The 21,449-nt window shown below is 42.8% G+C and overlaps 1 protein-coding gene across 2 annotated transcripts in view; it reads right to left on the bottom strand.

The window, feature by feature from the left end:
- Positions 1-21,449, bottom strand: part of LOC134578156 (testicular acid phosphatase homolog) — a 62,502-nt gene that overhangs the window by 5,955 nt on the left and 35,098 nt on the right. For both annotated transcript variants that reach the window (XM_063437158.1, XM_063437159.1), the window contains 5 exons: positions 19,560-19,658; positions 17,683-17,778; positions 16,410-16,542; positions 10,701-10,783; positions 7,752-7,858 (listed from right to left, as the gene is read on the bottom strand). In XM_063437158.1, the coding sequence (XP_063293228.1) occupies positions 7,752-7,858; positions 10,701-10,783; positions 16,410-16,542; positions 17,683-17,778; positions 19,560-19,658 (518 nt within the window). The remainder of the gene's footprint in view (positions 1-7,751; positions 7,859-10,700; positions 10,784-16,409; positions 16,543-17,682; positions 17,779-19,559; positions 19,659-21,449) is intronic.

Raw genomic sequence — 21,449 nt, 5'->3', positions numbered from 1 at the left:
TAAAGTATACTTAGTTATTAGTTGTAGATATATACGATGAGAGTTTTGATTGGGTTTATTATTCGCCACTATGTCTTCATTATTTAAAGGGGTATATATCCTATTATTTGGTATCTCTAAAGGGGTGCAGAGACTTTTTATCCTTTTGAAGGTCTGGGCTCACCTCTTGTGAGGACGAGTATTTATTGCCTTTTGCTTTCTGTCGGGATGAAAGCAGAGTATTAACTCCTATGTCTCAACATAGGAAAGAGAATATGGGGTTAAGTGCATCAATGTGTGTTCATATTGATGTTTAGTCCTTCATTTAGGGGTGGGCAAAGTTCAGAGTAGATGGAATCGGCCCAGGTAGTGACTCTGTCTGTCAAGGTAAAGACATGAGGAGTCGTGAAGAGAGAGGGGGGGGTTGGGGGGGGGGGGCAGAAAATCCTTCTAGATTAGTGCTTATGGTGATTAAGAAATCGTATGTCTATACGTTAAAGAGTATACCTGTTCATAAGTAATTGGACTCGCTAAAATCTGGCAATAACTATATTGCTCTAGATTCAGAGGGATGTTATTCGTAGAGACTTATTAAATAAAAGGGGTATATGAAAACCCTTCGTTAAGTCCTCTAGGGGACAATGTTTTTAGGCGGTATATCCAATAGCATTCGCGTCTTCTCAGACGTTGATCCCAGTTGCCTTTTCTCTGATCTGGTTTGATCAGTTCAATGCCCATAAATTTGAGGACATTAGGGTCCCCATTGTGGGCTGTTTTGACGTGTCTAGAGACAGGAGTTTCGATATTCCTCGTGGTCTTTACTGAATTAATATGTTCGAGGATCCTCTTCTTGAGGGGTCTAAAGGTCTTCCCTACATACATGAGTTGACATTGGCATGTAATGAGGTAGATTACTCCTTTAGAGTTACAATTGAAGAAAGATGAGGATTCAAAGTTTTCTATGCGGGTGCTGTCACTGAAAGTTTTGGAGTTTATATTTATATGGTTGCAGGCTTTACACCTTCCACATTTATAAGTGCCCTTGATCTTATTCGACAGCCAATGTGTTGGAACTTTTTTTGCTTGAAAATGGCTATGTACCAGCATGTCTTTTAAGTTCCTGCCTCTTCTAGCTGTTAAGGAGGCATATAACGGGAGGATATCTTTCAACTGTGCATCCTGTTTCAACAAAGGCCAAAAGCGGTTCATGATTGTCTTGACCTGATCCCAACCGGCATCAAAAGTGCCTATGCATCTTAGTTGTTTTTGCTCTGTTTCCTTAGACCTCGAGGGTGGGATTGTTTGTTCCCTAAGGAGACTCTCTTGTTCTGTAATTAATGCCCTGTGATAAGCCTTCTTTAGGCATTTGTTGGGGTATCCCTTTGACCTGAACATCTGGCGCAATTCTTTTGCTTTTATCTTGAAGTCATCTATATTCGAGCAATTGCGTCTCAGGCGCAGGTATTGGCCAATTGGGATCCCCTTTTTCTGTTGAGTAGGGTGGTGACTTTCCCAATTTAGCAAGCTATTGGTTGCTGTGCTTTTTCTAAACAGATTCGTTTGGATTCCACCTTTATGGTCTGGAGAGACCAGAAGGTCCAGAAAGCTCAGTGAGGGAGTACCAATCTCAGCAGTGAGTCTAAGGTTTAGGTTGTTGGTATTTAGGTCTTGCACAAAGTGGAGAAATTGTTCCCCTGACCCAGTCCAGACAATTATGATATCGTCAATATACCTTTTCCAAAGGTGAATGTACTGGGTCAGGGGATTTCTGGAGGAAGGTGAGAAGACAATTTGTTCCTCCCACCAACCCAGGTGCAGGTTGGCATATGAGGGCGCACAAGACGTCCCCATAGCAGTCCCCTGCACCTGGTGGTAGAACACTCCATCGAATAAAAAGAAGTTGTGTGTTAGCACAAAATTAAGGAGTTTTAATGTGAAGTCTGTGTGTTTATCCAAGTATGTTCCTCTCTTGCGCAAGAAAAATTCCGTATGTTTTATGCCCAGTAGGTGTGGAATTGAGCTGTAAAGAGACTCAACGTCTAGACTACAGATTAGGGAGTTTGTTGGTAGCTGAACCTGGGTTAATACTGATAGGGTCTGCTTGGTATCCCGCAAGTATGACGGGAGTTTCGTTACCAGTGGTTTCAGAACATAATCCAGGTAAACACTAACATTTTGGGTCATATTGTCATTCCCTGAGACAATGGGTCTACCTGTTAATACTTTATACAGTTTGTGGATTTTGGGTAGACTGTAGAAAGTTGAGATACGAGGACTGCCCACAGCCATGTAGTTAAACTCATCTTTGGAAATGATATTGTTCTCTAAGCCCTGTATTAGAATGTTTTTTAATTTTTCTAGGAATATTTGTGTGGGATCTTGTTTTAAGATTTTATAAGTGGTGTGATCTTCCAGAATCCGTTTATTCATTTCCACATAATTTTGGGTGTCCATGATGACAATATTGCCCCCTTTATCAGAGGGTTTAATTGTTATGGCTTGGTTATCTTGTAGACCCTTTAAGGCCCTAAACTCTGTTGTCGTAAGGTTGGAATTAGGTTTGTGACTTGTTTCGCTTGGTGAGATCTTTTCAATTTCTTCACATACGAGTTCTACAAAGGTTTCAACATATTTCGAATCTCCCAATCTCGGGCAATAACGACTTTTGTTCCTCAGGGTTGTTTGAGGGTATTTGGCTACATCAGTTATATCATTTTCTTCTAGTAGTTCCGCCAGCATCATGGTTAGCCGGTAGTCCCTAAGTTCTAAGCCTAGATTTTTTGCTTTTTTCTCTTCGTTCAGGAGATAATTCTTGTGCAGAATGAGTTTGCGGGCAAAGAGGTGGATATCTTTGACCCAGGTGAATTTGTCGAAACGTGGTACGGGGATATATGATAGGCCTTTAGCCAATAAGTCCAGCTCAGACTGAGTTGGAGTATAGCCAGACAAATTAACTATCTGTCTATCATTTAGTACCGGTTCCTTCTGTTGAACTGTCTTCTGGGCCTTGGTCGCAGGTAAGGGCGATTTTCCCCCCCCTGCGTGTGGTCTAAAAAAGTAACCCCTTTTTTGAGAATCCCCCTGTCACTGGAAGTGGAGGGGGTCGCTGTTAGGTCTGTCTCAGATTCACTGGACTCGTACTCAGAGGTTGAGATTTGATCACTGTCAACCCTTCTTTTTTTATTGTTATTAAACCTTTTATACACGTTACCCGTTTTGAAGTCTCTATGATCTCTCAGAAACTTTTGGTGTTTTCTTTGTTTTATTATAGATTGGTATTTCTCTAAGTTGGCTTGTAGTTTGCTTTCACTAGGGCCAAAGGCTGGATCTGTTTTTAGTTGTTGAATTTTTTCAACTTCACTTTCAATCTTTTTTTCAAGTTCAGATAATTTCTTGTTCTCGAATTTACATATTATTTGCATGAAGCGTGCGGAACATTGACTAGCTGCCTCTTCCCACTCCTTGGTAAATTCCTCCTCCTCTATATGTGAGCTAGGAGTCGTTGGTATTCTTAGTCCCCTGGGTATTAAACTTTTTTTCAAATAATTCTCCAATGAGGCTATTTCCCAACTTATCCTAATTTGTTGCTTATATAGATGTGTGAGGGAATTGAAACCTGCTGTCAAGGAGTAATTTAAATCGTCCGGTTGAAAATCTGATTCAGAAAAGATTAATTCTGCATCTTTACACCATTTTGTGGCATTGGGTTTGTCTGCTAGGAAACCTGCCATGAGTCTTTTATTTAGAAAAAATATATATATATATATAATAAGTCTCTCTTCTGACCGAAATTGGGTCTTGAACCCTTGTGAACTTAAATGAGAAGATTAGATACTAAGTACCCCTGTCTCTGACCAGCAAACTGTTGAATCTGAGACTAGGGGTAACGGGCCAGGGTGGTGGTACCAGTTCCACCTAGATTGGGCTTGAACCCAGATATGGATAAACAATTTACAAAGGATAGAACAGATTAGACAGCTCCCCCCACTCTCACCTGCAGGGTTAAGCAAAGGAGAGAGAAGGAGCTATCAATCCACCTGGTATATTGGAGAAAAAATAAAGCAATTTAAATATAGAGATATGCCTGCAGTGAAGTCCAAGTAACTAGGTATCTAAAGATAACACACAACAATATTGGAAACACTAGCAAGATGTGTGTCCTGACATAAACAGTAAAAACTGTAACTTATTAAAGCAGACTAAAGAAAGGATACATTAAGCAGTGTCCAAAAGATGTTGGTGAAAGCCACTGCGAAATTCCCAATGAATATGTTTGAACACCAGAGGGTAGGAATTAGAGTATAAAAATACTATACTGTGTAAATACCCCTATTTGGTGTCCACATAGAAGAAACTAAGGGGAAAAAACGCAGTAGATTAGATACCTTTGAATTTTACAGAGGTTGGACGGTTAGGTGGAGAGGGACAGAGTTGCACAGTGAAAAAAAAAGGGAAACTCAAGTGTCCATTGTACAGAGGCTTCACAGGATAGTTTTGGAGTGAAAGGGTTAATCGGATGTATGATAATTCATATATTAGAGTCAGGTTACAATACCCAGTAATCCTCTGAATCTCATCTCCTATAAGCTCCCCCCAACACCTTCGTGGGTGTTCTATCGCTAGTAAGCCCTGCAAACTGTCCCCTCGAACTGCCGTTACACTAGTCCAGCTTGTAAGTTCAAAAGAACAAACATCAAATTAAAAAAGAAAAGAAAAAATAATGAAAGTGATCAAACGGGGATTCCCACGTGCATAGTGCTCAGTGAGTGCTCAGTGGATGAGGAATCCCCCTGCAAACGGAACCCGACGCGCGTTTCGGAGTATGATACTCCTTCGTCAGGGGCTAGAATTTGCCGCCCGGTCTCCCCTCGGTATTTGAATGTAGGCTGGCCAATCACTGAAGTGAACGTCAAAGGCGTCATCGGTGACGTGTCGCTGGTGCGATCACGTGTGAGAAGGGTGGGCGGGGTAAACCGCTACGTCAGGGTGATTGGCAGCCAAATGTCCCATTGAATTACTTAGCTCTCCTACTAACGAAACAAGTTTGGGAGTTAGGTATCAGCTCCGTGGTGGACAGTGGAGCATAATCAGGCTGGTTGGCAGCTAAATGTGCCATTCATTTACCTGGTTCTTCTGTTAACAGTGAACATTGGAGAGTTAGGTATAAGTTCCATAGTGGACAGTGGGACATAAAGAGTCTCTCTTCAACTATCGGGACAGTGTGAATTAACTGTCTTACTGCTGATTCCAATTTTGTGTAGGTATATGTTACAAATCTGCACACCATTAAAGTATACTTAGTTATTAGTTGTAGATATATACGATGAGAGTTTTGATTGGGTTTATTATTCGCCACTATGTCTTCATTATTTAAAGGGGTATATATCCTATTATTTGGTATCTCTAAAGGGGTGCAGAGACTTTTTATCCTTTTGAAGGTCTGGGCTCACCTCTTGTGAGGACGAGTATTTATTGCCTTTTGCTTTCTGTCGGGATGAAAGCAGAGTATTAACTCCTATGTCTCAACATAGGAAAGAGAATATGGGGTTAAGTGCATCAATGTGTGTTCATATTGATGTTTAGTCCTTCATTTAGGGGTGGGCAAAGTTCAGAGTAGATGGAATCGGCCCAGGTAGTGACTCTGTCTGTCAAGGTAAAGACATGAGGAGTCGTGAAGAGAGAGGGGGGGGTTGGGGGGGGGGCAGAAAATCCTTCTAGATTAGTGCTTATGGTGATTAAGAAATCGTATGTCTATACGTTAAAGAGTATACCTGTTCATAAGTAATTGGACTCGCTAAAATCTGGCAATAACTATATTGCTCTAGATTCAGAGGGATGTTATTCGTAGAGACTTATTAAATAAAAGGGGTATATGAAAACCCTTCGTTAAGTCCTCTAGGGGACAATGTTTTTAGGCGGTATATCCAATAGCATTCGCGTCTTCTCAGACGTTGATCCCAGTTGCCTTTTCTCTGATCTGGTTTGATCAGTTCAATGCCCATAAATTTGAGGACATTAGGGTCCCCATTGTGGGCTGTTTTGACGTGTCTAGAGACAGGAGTTTCGATATTCCTCGTGGTCTTTACTGAATTAATATGTTCGAGGATCCTCTTCTTGAGGGGTCTAAAGGTCTTCCCTACATACATGAGTTGACATTGGCATGTAATGAGGTAGATTACTCCTTTAGAGTTACAATTGAAGAAAGATGAGGATTCAAAGTTTTCTATGCGGGTGCTGTCACTGAAAGTTTTGGAGTTTATATTTATATGGTTGCAGGCTTTACACCTTCCACATTTATAAGTGCCCTTGATCTTATTCGACAGCCAATGTGTTGGAACTTTTTTTGCTTGAAAATGGCTATGTACCAGCATGTCTTTTAAGTTCCTGCCTCTTCTAGCTGTTAAGGAGGCATATAACGGGAGGATATCTTTCAACTGTGCATCCTGTTTCAACAAAGGCCAAAAGCGGTTCATGATTGTCTTGACCTGATCCCAACCGGCATCAAAAGTGCCTATGCATCTTAGTTGTTTTTGCTCTGTTTCCTTAGACCTCGAGGGTGGGATTGTTTGTTCCCTAAGGAGACTCTCTTGTTCTGTAATTAATGCCCTGTGATAAGCCTTCTTTAGGCATTTGTTGGGGTATCCCTTTGACCTGAACATCTGGCGCAATTCTTTTGCTTTTATCTTGAAGTCATCTATATTCGAGCAATTGCGTCTCAGGCGCAGGTATTGGCCAATTGGGATCCCCTTTTTCTGTTGAGTAGGGTGGTGACTTTCCCAATTTAGCAAGCTATTGGTTGCTGTGCTTTTTCTAAACAGATTCGTTTGGATTCCACCTTTATGGTCTGGAGAGACCAGAAGGTCCAGAAAGCTCAGTGAGGGAGTACCAATCTCAGCAGTGAGTCTAAGGTTTAGGTTGTTGGTATTTAGGTCTTGCACAAAGTGGAGAAATTGTTCCCCTGACCCAGTCCAGACAATTATGATATCGTCAATATACCTTTTCCAAAGGTGAATGTACTGGGTCAGGGGATTTCTGGAGGAAGGTGAGAAGACAATTTGTTCCTCCCACCAACCCAGGTGCAGGTTGGCATATGAGGGCGCACAAGACGTCCCCATAGCAGTCCCCTGCACCTGGTGGTAGAACACTCCATCGAATAAAAAGAAGTTGTGTGTTAGCACAAAATTAAGGAGTTTTAATGTTTTTTTTTTTCACTGTGCAACTCTGTCCCTCTCCACCTAACCGTCCAACCTCTGTAAAATTCAAAGGTATCTAATCTACTGCGTTTTTTCCCCTTAGTTTCTTCTATGTGGACACCAAATAGGGGTATTTACACAGTATAGTATTTTTATACTCTAATTCCTACCCTCTGGTGTTCAAACATATTCATTGGGAATTTCGCAGTGGCTTTCACCAACATCTTTTGGACACTGCTTAATGTATCCTTTCTTTAGTCTGCTTTAATAAAGTTACAGTTTTTACTGTTTATGTCAGGACACACATCTTGCTAGTGTTTCCAATATTGTTGTGTGTTATCTTTAGATACCTAGTTACTTGGACTTCACTGCAGGCATATCTCTATATTTAAATTGCTTTATTTTTTCTCCAATATACCAGGTGGATTGATAGCTCCTTCTCTCTCCTTTGCTTAACCCTGCAGGTGAGAGTGGGGGGAGCTGTCTAATCTGTTCTATCCTTTGTAAAGAGCTATAAGGGAACCTATTGTGCCTTTATAGCGATTGTTATTTTCGGACTATAGGTTCCCTTTAACTTACCCATCATGCTCTGTGTAAAACTCAAATATGTGGCAGGATGCGTACGGTGGGTGGATTCCATTATAGACCCTCAGGGCAGCCTGCAAGGCGATGATAGTGCTGTCGTGCTAAAGAGAAAAAGTTCAGAGGAAAATGCAAAAGCTGCAAGCCATTTTATATCATTAGGCACCTAAACGCTATATTTACTATTTTACAAACAGGCTGATTTCTGTAAGCGCACATGTGGAAATTACAGCTTCTGATTGGCTACTGGCTTCAAAGTATCTTAATGTAGCACTTTGTAATAACTAACTGTATCTAAAGGTTTAAAACTGATTATATAATTCTAAGATGGCATTCTATGCTTATATGTTGTTGAGATAAGTTTTTATTTAATATATATTTTTTCTCATTCTTAATTTTGAAGTGCAGAGGTACACACAAATATTAGTAATGATATTTGATTTAAAAACACAATAGGATAAAACAGGTTTAGAACTTTTGCAGTAAATGTCATGAGAAGCTGTACATTTTTAAAGAGTAAAACAAGGTATATAGACAGGCTAGTTAGAATAGTATACAGGATAATGCAAGATATGACAGATGATGGGTAAGAAGGTAAATTCGCTGGGTTCCCACTTAATCAACACCATGCACATAGGAAAGGCACTAGATTACTGCTGCATGCAACAACGAGCAATTGAATGTCTATTATTATGCTATCCTTAATAGCCTTTCAGCCCTCATCAGCCTCTGTCATTGCTAGATTCTGTATAAGCAAAGTCCCTGCAGAGAGTACCATCCAGCATAGGTCACTTCACCAGCCCCAGGTCACAACACAAGCCCCCACCTGCCACTCATGGTTCCGGTTCTGAGTAAACCGGCATCGGTTTCCCAGGTATAGCCTACCTAGGTGGGCATGGATGTGAAAATCTGATCCTCATGGCTCTAGGCCTTGGTTACCGGCTGCAGGAGCCAGACTGAACCTCTGAGTGCAGGGTAACAGCACCAAATGTCATTAGTTGTAGTAGGGTAGCTAGGAGAGCCATGTGCTAGTTCAGCCAAGCACAGAATCAGGTATAGATGAGCAGATGCAATCTGCAGGCCAAGCTTTGTGTTTGTGGTTGAATGGGCCTGGTTGGTGGCCATTTTGTGGTCAGAGCGCAGGAGTTGTAATGCAGCATCTCCAGAGGGGACCGGGATAGCCCTTACCAGTCCAAAGGGGGGCGAAACAGGACTGACAAGTGGATCCACAAGCTGTGTGGCCTTTGACAGGAAGGTAAGGCGGCGGTCGTCCACCTCATCTGCACTGAACTAGTTAAAGCATGCAGGAGCTAGTCTGATATGCGACCAGCCAACATGGCGGCCTGGTCCCAACCCAGATTAAAATAATTTATATCTATTTTACATTATTGTTTTAAACTGATTGATGTGAGGAGATTTTCGGATGACAGTCCTTCTTTACATTTTCTACTCTATTTCCCATTGGTTGTCTTCTGTAACGGACCGTTTCACTTACAAGAGGGTAAAACCCAGTTTAGGCGATAATCCCCTTTACAGATGCACAGGCAGCTACTGCAAACACCATTCTCCCGACTGGAGACACATGAACACTGAATCCGAGAAACCTTTTAAATTCTCCCAAGCATATGAATGCTGTAGACCATTGAATAGGAACCATACGAATAGGCTTGTACTCCTAGCAGTCAACTGGAACAGCATGCAATAAATCCTTCCCCCCAATAATGAGACGACACATCACTTTGAGGGTAATACAGGAACTCTGGACTGGGACACCCAGCCTGGCTTTTATTACAACCAAGTACATACAGGACACTCCCAGGGGGAGGATGAATTTAACCAATCACATGGATGTACCTCCCACACATTTCCTCCCCTTAGATTAGCACTTAACATAATTATACCGTACACCCTTTTCCCCCATTCCTGGATGTACCCCAAATACATATGCTACACCTCTAAAACAGGTATCCCCTGATAGCCCTTATTCAGGGGGACAACATATTCAAAAATCAGGTCATTCGGATGAATGGTTCGGGAGATATGAGGTTCCAAAGATTTGACCGACCGCATGGGTAAAGTATCCGAAAACAGTTCCATGCATTTTGGCCCTGCGGTCGGTCCCAAACAAGTGAATGAAACAGGCGAATTACTGGTGTTATAGAGACTAAGGGGGATTCGCATGAATCCCCTAGTTCGTGAGTTTCTTTCTACCGAACGGCGGGCCGTTCGGTAGTTTCCCCACGAAATCCTGGAAGTCTGAAGGTCTCAGCGGTGTTTGCCTAGTCGAGTGTCCGATTTCAGTTCCAAACACTCGACGGCAAAACACCGCTGTTCGGTAGTTTAAGATGGCCGCCGCCACGTGTTTGTTTCCCGAATGGCGGCCACCCAGAGGACAAAGAATACATTACATGGATTGCCAATTACCTGTTTGCAACATTGTTGCAAACGGTAATTGGAGGCACACTTATTCCTGGGTGGTCTGGTTGTTCGGTAGTTTCACTCAATATACTGAATGGAGTGATTCTACCGAACAGTCAGACGAATACTGCATATCTATATCCCAGGTTAGCTCAACACATAAATACATACAGGATATTAAGCAGGGTTAAAGTACCATGTTTTACAGTCTTAAAGGTACAGTATCACAAAAGTCCCAATAAGTTCACGGATGGCCCTTAAAGGCCCAGTAGCAGTGATATAAATCATTACATGCCCAAATATAGTGTTTATAGAGCAATATGTCCAGGGCCGTAGTCGCAGGGCAGGAGGCTAGCAGCCAGGCCTCTCCAGTTCACAGTGGCGAAGCTGGTTCCGCCACATCTTCATCTTACTCTGTATTAAGGCGTCCCTAACTGTTCTAGGAGTTTAGAAGCAGAGCTAGTGCTGTTAAAAGTTAATATCTGTATTTAACTAATATCAGTATTTCACTATTTAAAATAAACTCACCGCTGAATACATCACCATTTTAAGTGGAGAGCTTTTAAGAATCGCCTCTGAGAAATTTCGGAGTACAGCATCTATCAGGATTCCTATTTAAAGAAAGGAGGGATATAATTCATTGACACAAACAGAAATCATTACCTAATGTTTTAAAATGTTTTTGCAAACCCTGGTACATACCCATAGGTACACTATACTGGTAGGCACCAATTTCCTAATGGTGATCTCCTAGCTGAGAAACAGCTTTCCAATCCTGGGATACTAATCGGATATATCCAGTAGCACAGACGAACCGCCATGTCATCACCTCCCAACCTTTAAGGAAGCTTCCCTTAACATTTTTAACATAAATGCAAGAGGGCTGAATATCCTGGAAATTAGGTCACCAGCCCTCAGGTATTTCCAGAACCAGAAAACACAAATAGTATATGTCCAAGTGATACACTTCAAGTTCAAAGAGGAACAGACCCCTAAAAACTCATCAATCACCATTACATGCAGTGTTTCCTAAGCAATAAGCAAATCAATGGCGTCTGCTAATCTAATTCATAAGTTGCTTCCCTCCCTCCAAAATGAAACATTGGCCGATATGGTATGGTGAAGGGTTTGATCCATAGGCGTGCGCAGCCTATTGCATTAGGGTGTGCACCCTAAAGCACAAACACACGTCGCATGTATGTGTGTGTATATATATATACACACACACACACACATACATACACTGCTGTGTGTGTGTGTGTGTGTGTGTGTGTGCAAGTGCTGTTAGTGTGATGTGTGTGTGAGGGTGCTGTTAGTGTAATGTGTGGGCGAGGGTGCTGTTAGTGTGATGTGTGTGTGAGGGTGCTGTTAGTGTAATGTGTGGGTGAGGGTGCTGTTAGTGTAATGTGTGGGTGAGGGTGCTGTTAGTGTAATGTGTGGGTGCGGGTTTTTATGTGTGTGTGTTTGTGAGGGTGCTGTTTGTGTGTGAGGGTGTTTGTGTTTGTTTGTGGTGTGAGGGTGCTGTTTGTGTGAGTGTCGTGTATTTGTGAGGGTGCAGTTTGTGTGTGTGTGTTTGTGAGGGTGCTGTTTGTGTGTGAGGGTGTTTGTGTTTGTTTGTGGTGTGAGGGTGCTGTTTGTGTGAGTGTCATGTATTTGTGAGGGTGCGGTTTGTGTGTGTGTGTGTGTTTGTGAGGGTGCTGTTAGTGTGCTGTGTGTAAGGGTGTTGTGTGTTTGTAAAGGTGCTGTGTGTGTTTGTGAGGGTGCGGTTAGTGTACTGTATGTGTGAGTGTGCTGTGTGTGAGGGTGCTGTGTGTGTGCTGTATGTGTGTAGGTGCTGTATGTGTGTGTGTGTGCTGTATGTTTGGAGGGATTGTGGAGGTGGGGGCAGATTAGTAAATATCCCCCCTCCCTTCTGACCTTATGTAGGGAGGGGGGATCCTTGCTGCCATGTGCCATCCCTGGTGGTCCAGTGGAGAGTGAACTCTAGCCTGCGGGGCTAGAGTTAACTCTCGCAAGATCTGAGCGTTGCTGTGGCAACGCTCAGATATCGCGAGAGGAACCTAGCGGAGCTGCTGTCTAGAGCTCCCTGGGTCCTCTCCTGCCTCCCTCCATGCTGCTGTGGGCCGGTGAGGTAGATCTTTGATCTCCCTGCCGGCCCATGGAGGCTTAGAGCAGAGCCGGCACTCAGATAGCGCCGGTTCTGTGTGAGCCGACAGGGGAGATCAGGAGGGTACAAGTCCTGTGGAATAATGTGTGGGAACTCTCCCAAGATTCCCACCCCCCAAAAAAAATAATATACACTCGTGTGTGTGTGTGTATATATATATATATATATACACACACACACACACACACATTTACACATACATATATACATACATGCGTACACACACATATATACACATACATGTGTACACACACATGCACACTCACAGACACATTCACAGACACACACTCATACATTCACAGACACACATACACTGACACACACACACACACACACACATTCACAGACACACAAACACACACACACACACACATTCACAGACACACACACACACACACACTCACATTCACAGACATACACACACACATTCACAGACACACATACAGACACACACACATTCACAGACATACACACACACATTCACAGACACACATACAGACACACACACATTCACAGACACACACACACATTCGCAGACACACATACAGACACACACACATTCACAGACACACACACACACACTCACAGACACACACTCACATTCACACACATTCACAGACACACTCACTCACATTCACAGACTCACATACACACATTCACAGACACACATACACACATTCACAGACACACACTGTCACAATTTTTTTTTTTTTTATAAAAAAATGTCCACCCAGCCTCCTTACCTGGAGAGCTGGTGTGGACTTGTCCCTGGGGTGCAGTGGGGAGGGTGCCTCTCTCCATATCAGCCGCGGCGAGGGAGCTGTGTGCTCTCTGCTCCCTCTCGCCGCGCGGGCTGTCTGCTGTAGCTGGGAGCCGGAATATGACGTCATATTCCGGCTCCGGCATCTGCAGACAGCGCGCGGCAAGAGAGAGCAGAGAGCACACAGCTCCCTCGCCGCGGCTGATATGGAGAGAGGGGGGATCCATCACCTCTTGCCCCCCCATGACAGGGGAACACGGGGAGGAAGGGGGCATTTGGGGCGCTGAGTGCCTGCAGGAACAACGTTCCTGCTAAAAGAAAAGTGCAGGAACGCTGTTCCTGCAGGAGTCAATCCATAGTGCGTGCCGCGGGGATTAGGGGGTGCCCAGGCACACCCGGCACACCCTGTGCGCACGCCTATGGTTTGATCCAAGATAGATAGTATACTCTGGCAAACCTGTATCTCCCCAATTGCCTACAAGATAAACATCTCAGAAAATGATATGGACTCTGACCTCTTACATGGAGGAATGCTTGGTTCTCGGGGGGATTTTAATATCCTCCTGGAGCCATCACTTTATACATCCAAAGGGGCATTGACTGTACCCATCAGGTCCTACAGACAATGCGCTCTGTCTTACCTGGCCAGAGATTGGTAGATTTCCAGTTCTGCACTTGGACACTAGAGACTACATGTAACGGAGCATCCTGTACCCCGATTGGTGCTTACCGAGGGCTCCAGCACTTCTCCAGACACCATAAGTACTGCAGACCCCACGAACCGCCGCAGTTTAGTTGGGGTCTTGCCGTCTCCTACCCACCCTAGACCTACGACAAGGCTCCAGGTTCCAGTGGGTGAACCTCTCTTCCTCCAAAAACCAGTGGCGAAGTTGCTTTCGTCACACTACACATTCTACTCCAACCCGGACACAATATACTCCAAGTTGGACTACTTCTTTCTCCAACACTACCAGCTTCCTGACCTGACTGGACCAGTATAGGCACCACTATGTGGTCTGACCATGCACCCATATTCATAACCCTGACTACCACCCTATTCTGCCCCACAGTGACAAATTGGCAAATAAATTACTTGATCTTGGACAATGATCTTCACTCACAGGAAATTCAGGAGAAGTTAATACAATACTTCACTGAAAATGACAAGCATGGGATATTCCAATTGGGGGGCACATAAGTGTGTCTTCAAGGGCTTCTTGATTGCTAAAGGGGCCAAGCTTATAGGGGCCTGTACGGCCCAATTGACCCACATCTTACAGACGATACAGAGACTCGAGTCCACGCACAAGCAACACATGACCCACCCCATTTACAAACTCTCATGGTCCTATGACAGGAACAAACTGCTCTGTGTTCCCTACCACCAGACCTTAATGCAGAGTAAAACTTATATGCTAAAGAGAATAAATCTGGGTCACTTCTTGACCATATGATAAATAAAAAGAGGGTACATTTCCAAATTCGAAAGGGTAACCATCAATTCTACTACTTACCCAGTAAAATTGCAGATATAATTCAGCTATATTTTTCTAATTTGTACTCCATATCTGACCCATACCCCTACTTTGGGACCTAAGCTACCACGCATTCAGGGCTACTTAAACAAGTATCTCCATAGCAAGCTGCCCTTGGATACAGCTCAGCTCTTAGATGAACCTATCACTGAAAAGGACCTTGCATAGGCTCTAAAATCCTCTAACATGGATAAATGTCCAGGCCCTGACAGCTTCCCACTCACATATTACAAAAGTGTGGGCCCTTTCTTCACCTTCTTTATTCACAAAAATCTTCTCTGCGTGCATAAGTTGGGAGACAGGGGACAACACAATACAAAACCTGTACATTGTCCACCAGGCACAGGTGTCTTCGAGGGGCTTTCTGCTGCTCTCCACAAAAGCAGAGCAGGTCTGTGGGATTTAGCCCTAAAATGATGGAATGGATAGGGGTGGTTTACTCATCACCCGCACCTACGGTATGTGTTACTTAAACATTTACCATTCACCATGAACACAAGGTTGTGGCATGTTGTGATGATCTCTTATTCTACATGACAAATCCTGGCATCACTCTCCACAACATTCTGAACAAACTTGAAGTGTATAGTTCACTAGCAAATTAACTATTCAAGGTCCACAATCCTCAATGTTAGGCCCCAATGGCCAATGCAGACTGACCTAAAGAGAGCTTTCTATTTAGGTCATCAGACACCTCAATCACATATTTGGGCATGTGTTTGACAAAAGATCTTAGCCAACTATACCAATCAAACTTTCTAGTCCTGCTGAGCAGGTTCTTTAAAGATATTGGGAAATTGGATTTGCCACACCTCTTCTGGCAGAGTGGGGGTCATCAAAATGAAACTATTCCCACGGGTATTTAACCTATTCCAGACAATCCCAATTAAGATTCCTATGGAGTGTTTTCTAAAATACCTTTAATCCCTAATCACCAGGTATATTTGGCACAAGATTATACCTTCTATCAGTCATCTACATTGACTCTAAGAACAGGGGTTTGGCTCTCCCGGACTTCAGGCTCTACTAATAAGCAACACATATGTGGTAGATGCTACAAGGCACGGATATGCAAAATATGGAAAGATTTGAAAGTAGCCCAGATGGGTAGACTAATGTTGTCGATAATTTGGTTGAACCCATCCATAAGCAGGTTCCACTGACAGATAATCCAGCTTTCCCACCGGGTCTGGAGGCCTCCACAGTCGAGACCCTCCTGGGCCACCTGGCCCTGCAAATCAAGCATCTCCTCCGGTCGGGCTCGTTGCAGACACTTACCATACTGATGGGATGCCCTCACTCCCACTTTACAATTCAGATATAAGCAACTCATAACATTTGTAACTACCTTCTCGCTATTGGTAAAGGACCTGTCCTCACCGATCACTGCACTGTCTCTAGCAAATCCCAAGAGACAGTTTACAAGCTTCTCTCTCTCTTTTTGTTATCAAACTCCCCAGTTGTTACACTCTATTGACTCGGCAATAGACAACCAATGCTGGAGATGCAAGACTGCAGTAGTAAATTTGGGAAAAAACGTTGGCAAATTGGATATGTAGTTGTCCAGGGAGTGCTTAATATATGTTTTAGTTATGTGTGAAAAAGGCAATAATAGTTGTGTAGGATTGCTGCTCAAGTCAGTACTCCAGAGGCCTGTCTGTAAATCCAGAAATCTGAGGTATTGTATGAAAAACCGGAGAGGACCTATTGATAAATGGTATCATAGTTACCAAATCAAGAGATTAATTATAACTATAAAAAATAAAGAAGCTCACCTCCTGTCAGCCGAGCCTTTTCAGTGATTTTATAGAGTCCTATATGCGATTTGATATCAAAGGCAGAAATTTCCTGTAAGGTTTTCAGAACATCTGGAGTGGCCCAGTCAGGTAAGGTGAAGTTGTGAGATTTCTGGAATGTAAACATCACAATATAGTGTTTGCATTTTCCGGGTTTAAAATAGTCATGTGCAGGTGCAGTGTTGGCAGTTTATTCAATGAAGTGTTTAATGAAGGTTTTACAGTTTAATACTATGTATAGAACAGAAAAAATAAAAAATAACACATGAACTGGAGCCCGAAGCAGAAGTAATGATAGTATATTGGTTGCGTTACCGAAGTTCATTTCAGCACTTCGGAATATGCCAATTATATGAAAAGGGAACATTCTTTTCTATCATATTATCGGGTACAGCAAAGAGGGGATAAAAAGGCAGAGGATAAAAGCAACACTTCATGCACTATAACTACTTCAGCATGATTCCAGGTCACCTCCTCCAGGACAGATGGAAGCTCTTTGTACTCTGCTGGTCTGGTGGTGCAGGGCTCAAGTTATTGGCTAAGAGGGCTCAGCTGGTGCTTTCAGCCAATGAACCGACCCGAACTAGAGGACTTAGCTCAGGGGAGCTAACAGGTGTTCCTTGAAAGAGCTTCTGGTTCTCCTGGTGATCGGCGCTACAGCAGACCCCAGGTAAGTTATGAAACTGTTTGCGAACGGTTTGACTACTTACCCTGGGAGGGCACCAGAGCACTCCTGGCTCCATAACCACTACAGCGCTTTGTAGTGGTTAAGGTGCTTGGAGTGCTCCATCAGAAGAACATTCCTAACTCCTAAAGGACTCAATAGTAGCACTAAATTGCTACTGGACTGTCAGATATCATAGAAAAATTTATATAATGTATTGTAGAGTGTCTAGGGCATCATAGAACAAGGAAAGGTATCAAATACAGTATATCAGACCAGATTTGGGAATAGAAAGGATGGGTTAGATGGTGGAGGTATAGGGATAATGATATAAAAAAGGAGAGTATGAATGAATGTAGAAAAGAGTATTAAAAACCATTCCAAAACAAATTCGAATGTTCGTGGCATTATCTGGGAGAGGATTAAAAACGTGAAACGGGAGGGGAATTAGATCTGAATAGTGAATGGGACAGGTGGTTTTGTGAGGTGGGCCCATCTTCATTTTTTTCAAATGATAGTTTTATTTTCTTTATAGACAATTGGAAGTGACTTTATGATGACATGTGCATTCTTTTTATTAGGCCTTACCTGACAGAATAGTGTATCGTAGACCTTCCAGATCCGATGCGTGCTTGTGTGGTCTTTATTATAACCGGTGTAATTAGCTAGACACTCAGTGAAACCCTGTTGGTAAAAATGGGATAACATGAGGAAAGAATACAATAAACCAAGCTGGATATGGACAGATTCAACTTTCAGTTTTGTTGTCATTCGCGTTTGACCGCCATGCACATTTAAATATTTGTCCAACTCCAAGTGCAGTGCAGGGAAATATTAAAATATTGCAAAAATCACTTGTAAGCAGAACTGACGTCATATTACTAATAATACTGCTCTGCGGTGGAGCCAGACCTTCTCTGCTGGTACATCATCAAGTGGATGACGTTTGACCCCAACTTTTATTCCTAAATAAATCAACACCGTTAATAGGGGCACTGTGGACTCCTAAAGCACTTTAACTTGCTGAAATTCTTAATATGTGAATAGCGTTTCCTCTTTGTTTTACATTTTACAAAAGTGCATATCAGTGGAAATTACATTTTTTTTTATAAATTAACCTTGTTACAACCCACTTGCTGTTAATCAGACAGCTAGTCCTGTTACTTCCTGGTTTGGTTAGATAAAGGGATTCTCCAGTGCCAGGAAAACAAACCCGTTTTCCTGGCACTAGAGAATCCTGGAGTGCCCCCCATCCCACGTTGCTGAAGGGGTTAAAACCCCTTCAGACACTTATCTGAATCCAGCGCCGATGTCCCTTGGCGCTGGGTCAGGCTCCACCCATGATCCTCCCCCGCCGACATCCGCCGGTGGGGGAGACCTAATGCGCATTAAACCTCCCCAAAGGAAAGCATTATTCAATGCTTTCCTATGGGGATTCCGGCGACGCTGGAGGTCCTCATGCATAGCGTGAGGACGTCCAGCGTCGTTAAGACGAACAAAAGTCGTCTAAGAAGCTGGAAGTCCCTCTAGTGGCTGTCTGGTAGATAGCCACTAGAGAAGGACGTTACCTTGCAAGGTATATATTGCTGTTTATAAAAACTGCAATAATTCCACTTGCAGGGTTAAGGGTGATGTGAGTTGGCACCCAGACCACTTCAATGAGCTGAAGTGATCTGGGTGCCTACATTGTCCCTTTAAGTAGATCTAAATTCAAGAGGCAGCAATTGCTCAGAGCACCTGAATTGCATTGGTAAGTCTGTGATTGGACAGTCACAGACAGTCTGTGCGGGGTCAGAAGGGGTGGGCCTGCAAAGGCTGCAGACCAAATCTATAAATACTAAATACACTCTTGTGAAAAAATGCATAATTAAATACAATTGGGGGCATATCTACTAAACATTATTATAATTTTTTTATATATATATTTGGGGAGTGGAATGTCTCCTTCAGGTAAATTGTAAGTTTTCAAGGCAAATAAGTAGAATATAACAAGTTTTAAAGTTTTAAAATATATATATATATATATATATATATATATATATATATATTTATTTAAATGTTAGGTTAGCCAGCCTACAAAAAGCTGATAATCTGAAATGAGACACAGAGAGACAAAGAAGGGAAAACAATGCCTTTGAGCATTGAAATCAAACTATGCAACCAAAGGCCACCATTCTCCACGCTCTATGTTACATGGTGGATTCTATTTTCCTTTAAAACATGTTTTGGTGAAACAGCTGGATTTCCAGAAATTGTAAATTCCTTGCAATTCCAGCTGCAGTAGAATGCCTCACTCACACACATTCACTCACACACACTCACATGCAAACAAACAATAGTCAGGGATTTTGTCGCGTCAGCAGTCGTGGGACTTGGTAGCTGAATTTCTCCAGCCAGGGTGAGGTGCCGGGGAGACTGTGAGAAACTGAAACACGAAAAGTAACTAAATGTGCCAACAGCATTACCTTCCAGCTCTTTATCTGGTTCTGATATTCAGGTAGTTGGGTGGTTTCTTTCATCAGCTCATAATACCGTGGGCAGTTCTTCGAAGGAAATTTCAGAAGCTAAACAAGATATATCACACTATTAAAGAGATTGAATATTGAGCTCCTTAAAGAACACCGAGGTCATTTTATTTGATGGTGCCTTTTAAGATATAAAATTGTTAACATACAAATAAATATTTTTCTCCAGTTCGAAGACAGGAGTTGATCAAAGTCAAATTTATTTCAAGGTCCCAAACTATGATCAAGGGCAAGGAACCTTTGGCTCTTCAGCTGGTGCAGACTATGTTTCCCTAAACATACAGACAACTAGGATATAGTCCCCAGCAGCCGGAGTGTTAAATGTTTGCCATTGCTGTCCTAGAGAAAGGAAAGGTAGGTTAAAGGGACACTATAGGCACCCAGACCACTTCAGCTCATTGAAGTGGTCTGGGTGCACTGCCCTGTCCCCTCAACCATCCAAAGGTAATTATGTATGTATTAAGTAATTACCTCTAGTGCCTGTCTGATTGATGGTTATGTGACTTTTGCTCTGCATGAGGACATCCAGCATCTGTTAATTCCCCATAGGAAAAATGAAAATCCAGCGCACTCCCTTATCCACTAAACAGCTACTTTGGTGCTGACAGATTTTATTAGTTTTTTTTTTAAAAAACACCTAATCTAGGCAAAAAAAAATAATGGTGGTTTAGTTACATTATATGATCATACATTGCATAAGCCTGCCACAGCTTCAATGTACCCCATCTTTGGCAGGTCCTACTCTAACAGCCTAATGTCTGCTAAATGAGCTACTCACTTGGGGAAACCCTTCCATCTGGGGCTCTCTGCAGTACAAGGCTAAACAGGGCCCTGGGATGAGGCACCTGTGACAGGGAGGGGTGCAAAACCAAGGAGTGTCTGCGAGTGTGTCTGTCAGTAAGTGTGTGTGGGTGTTAGTAAATGTATCTATCAGTGAGTGTGTGTGACAGATACAGTGTCCATATAACAGTGTAAATGTGTGTGTGTGTGTGTGTATTGTATTGTGTGTGACTGTCTAGGTATGTATGGGGCAGTGTGTGTGTAATTGTGTCATTATGTATGTTGTGATTTAAAACGCTGAGTGTCTGTCAGTGAATGTTTCAAATCAGTTGGATTGTGTGTCTGTCATTGAGAGTGTGTGTCAATGTTTCTGTCTGAGTATGTTTCTGTCAGTGCGTGTTAAAGGAGTGAGTGTGTGTGTCTCTCAGTGAGAGTGTGTGAGAGGTGGCCCCCAAAAAATTCTGCACCAAGGCCCCTGTGACCCTAGGATCGGCCCTGCTTGCGGCATTCACTTTGCATGTGCATTATCGCCACCCATTGGGTGATATGAGAGGGGGCGGAGCGCCGACCCAGAGCTAGGGTTATTGGTGCAGTAAGGGTTTTTCAACTCTTACACTGTGGGTGGGGGGGGGGGGGGGGGGGGGTTGGACTATAGTGCTAGGAATACAGCTTTGTATTTAATGCGGATCTACAATATCTCGGTAAGTGACAGTTCATGGTTCCCACAAACCTGAAAAAGCTATAGAAGCATTTACTGAGGTGAATAATGCAGTAAAAAAAGAAAAACAATTAAATAACATACTTATCTCCACTGCACATCCGTGTTCAGAGCGACTTCGCTGCCCCTCTGGCAAATCAAGTGTAACTCTTTCAGCATTGCCAAACACACGCAAGCACACCCGCGTATGTCACAGCAGGGGTTAATTTAATTCATATGGCATGCCTAGACAGCCGCATATACATTTATAAAAAATTAACATTAGTGAGATTTTTAAGAAATAATAATTATACATATACATAAATCTCGGTAGTGACAGTTCTGCTTTAAAA

This window comes from Pelobates fuscus, chromosome 11, assembly GCF_036172605.1.
Source record: "Pelobates fuscus isolate aPelFus1 chromosome 11, aPelFus1.pri, whole genome shotgun sequence".
NCBI lineage: Eukaryota > Metazoa > Chordata > Amphibia > Anura > Pelobatidae > Pelobates > Pelobates fuscus.
Note: the sequence above shows the minus strand (reverse complement) of the source record. Positions and strands in the feature narration are given on the sequence as shown.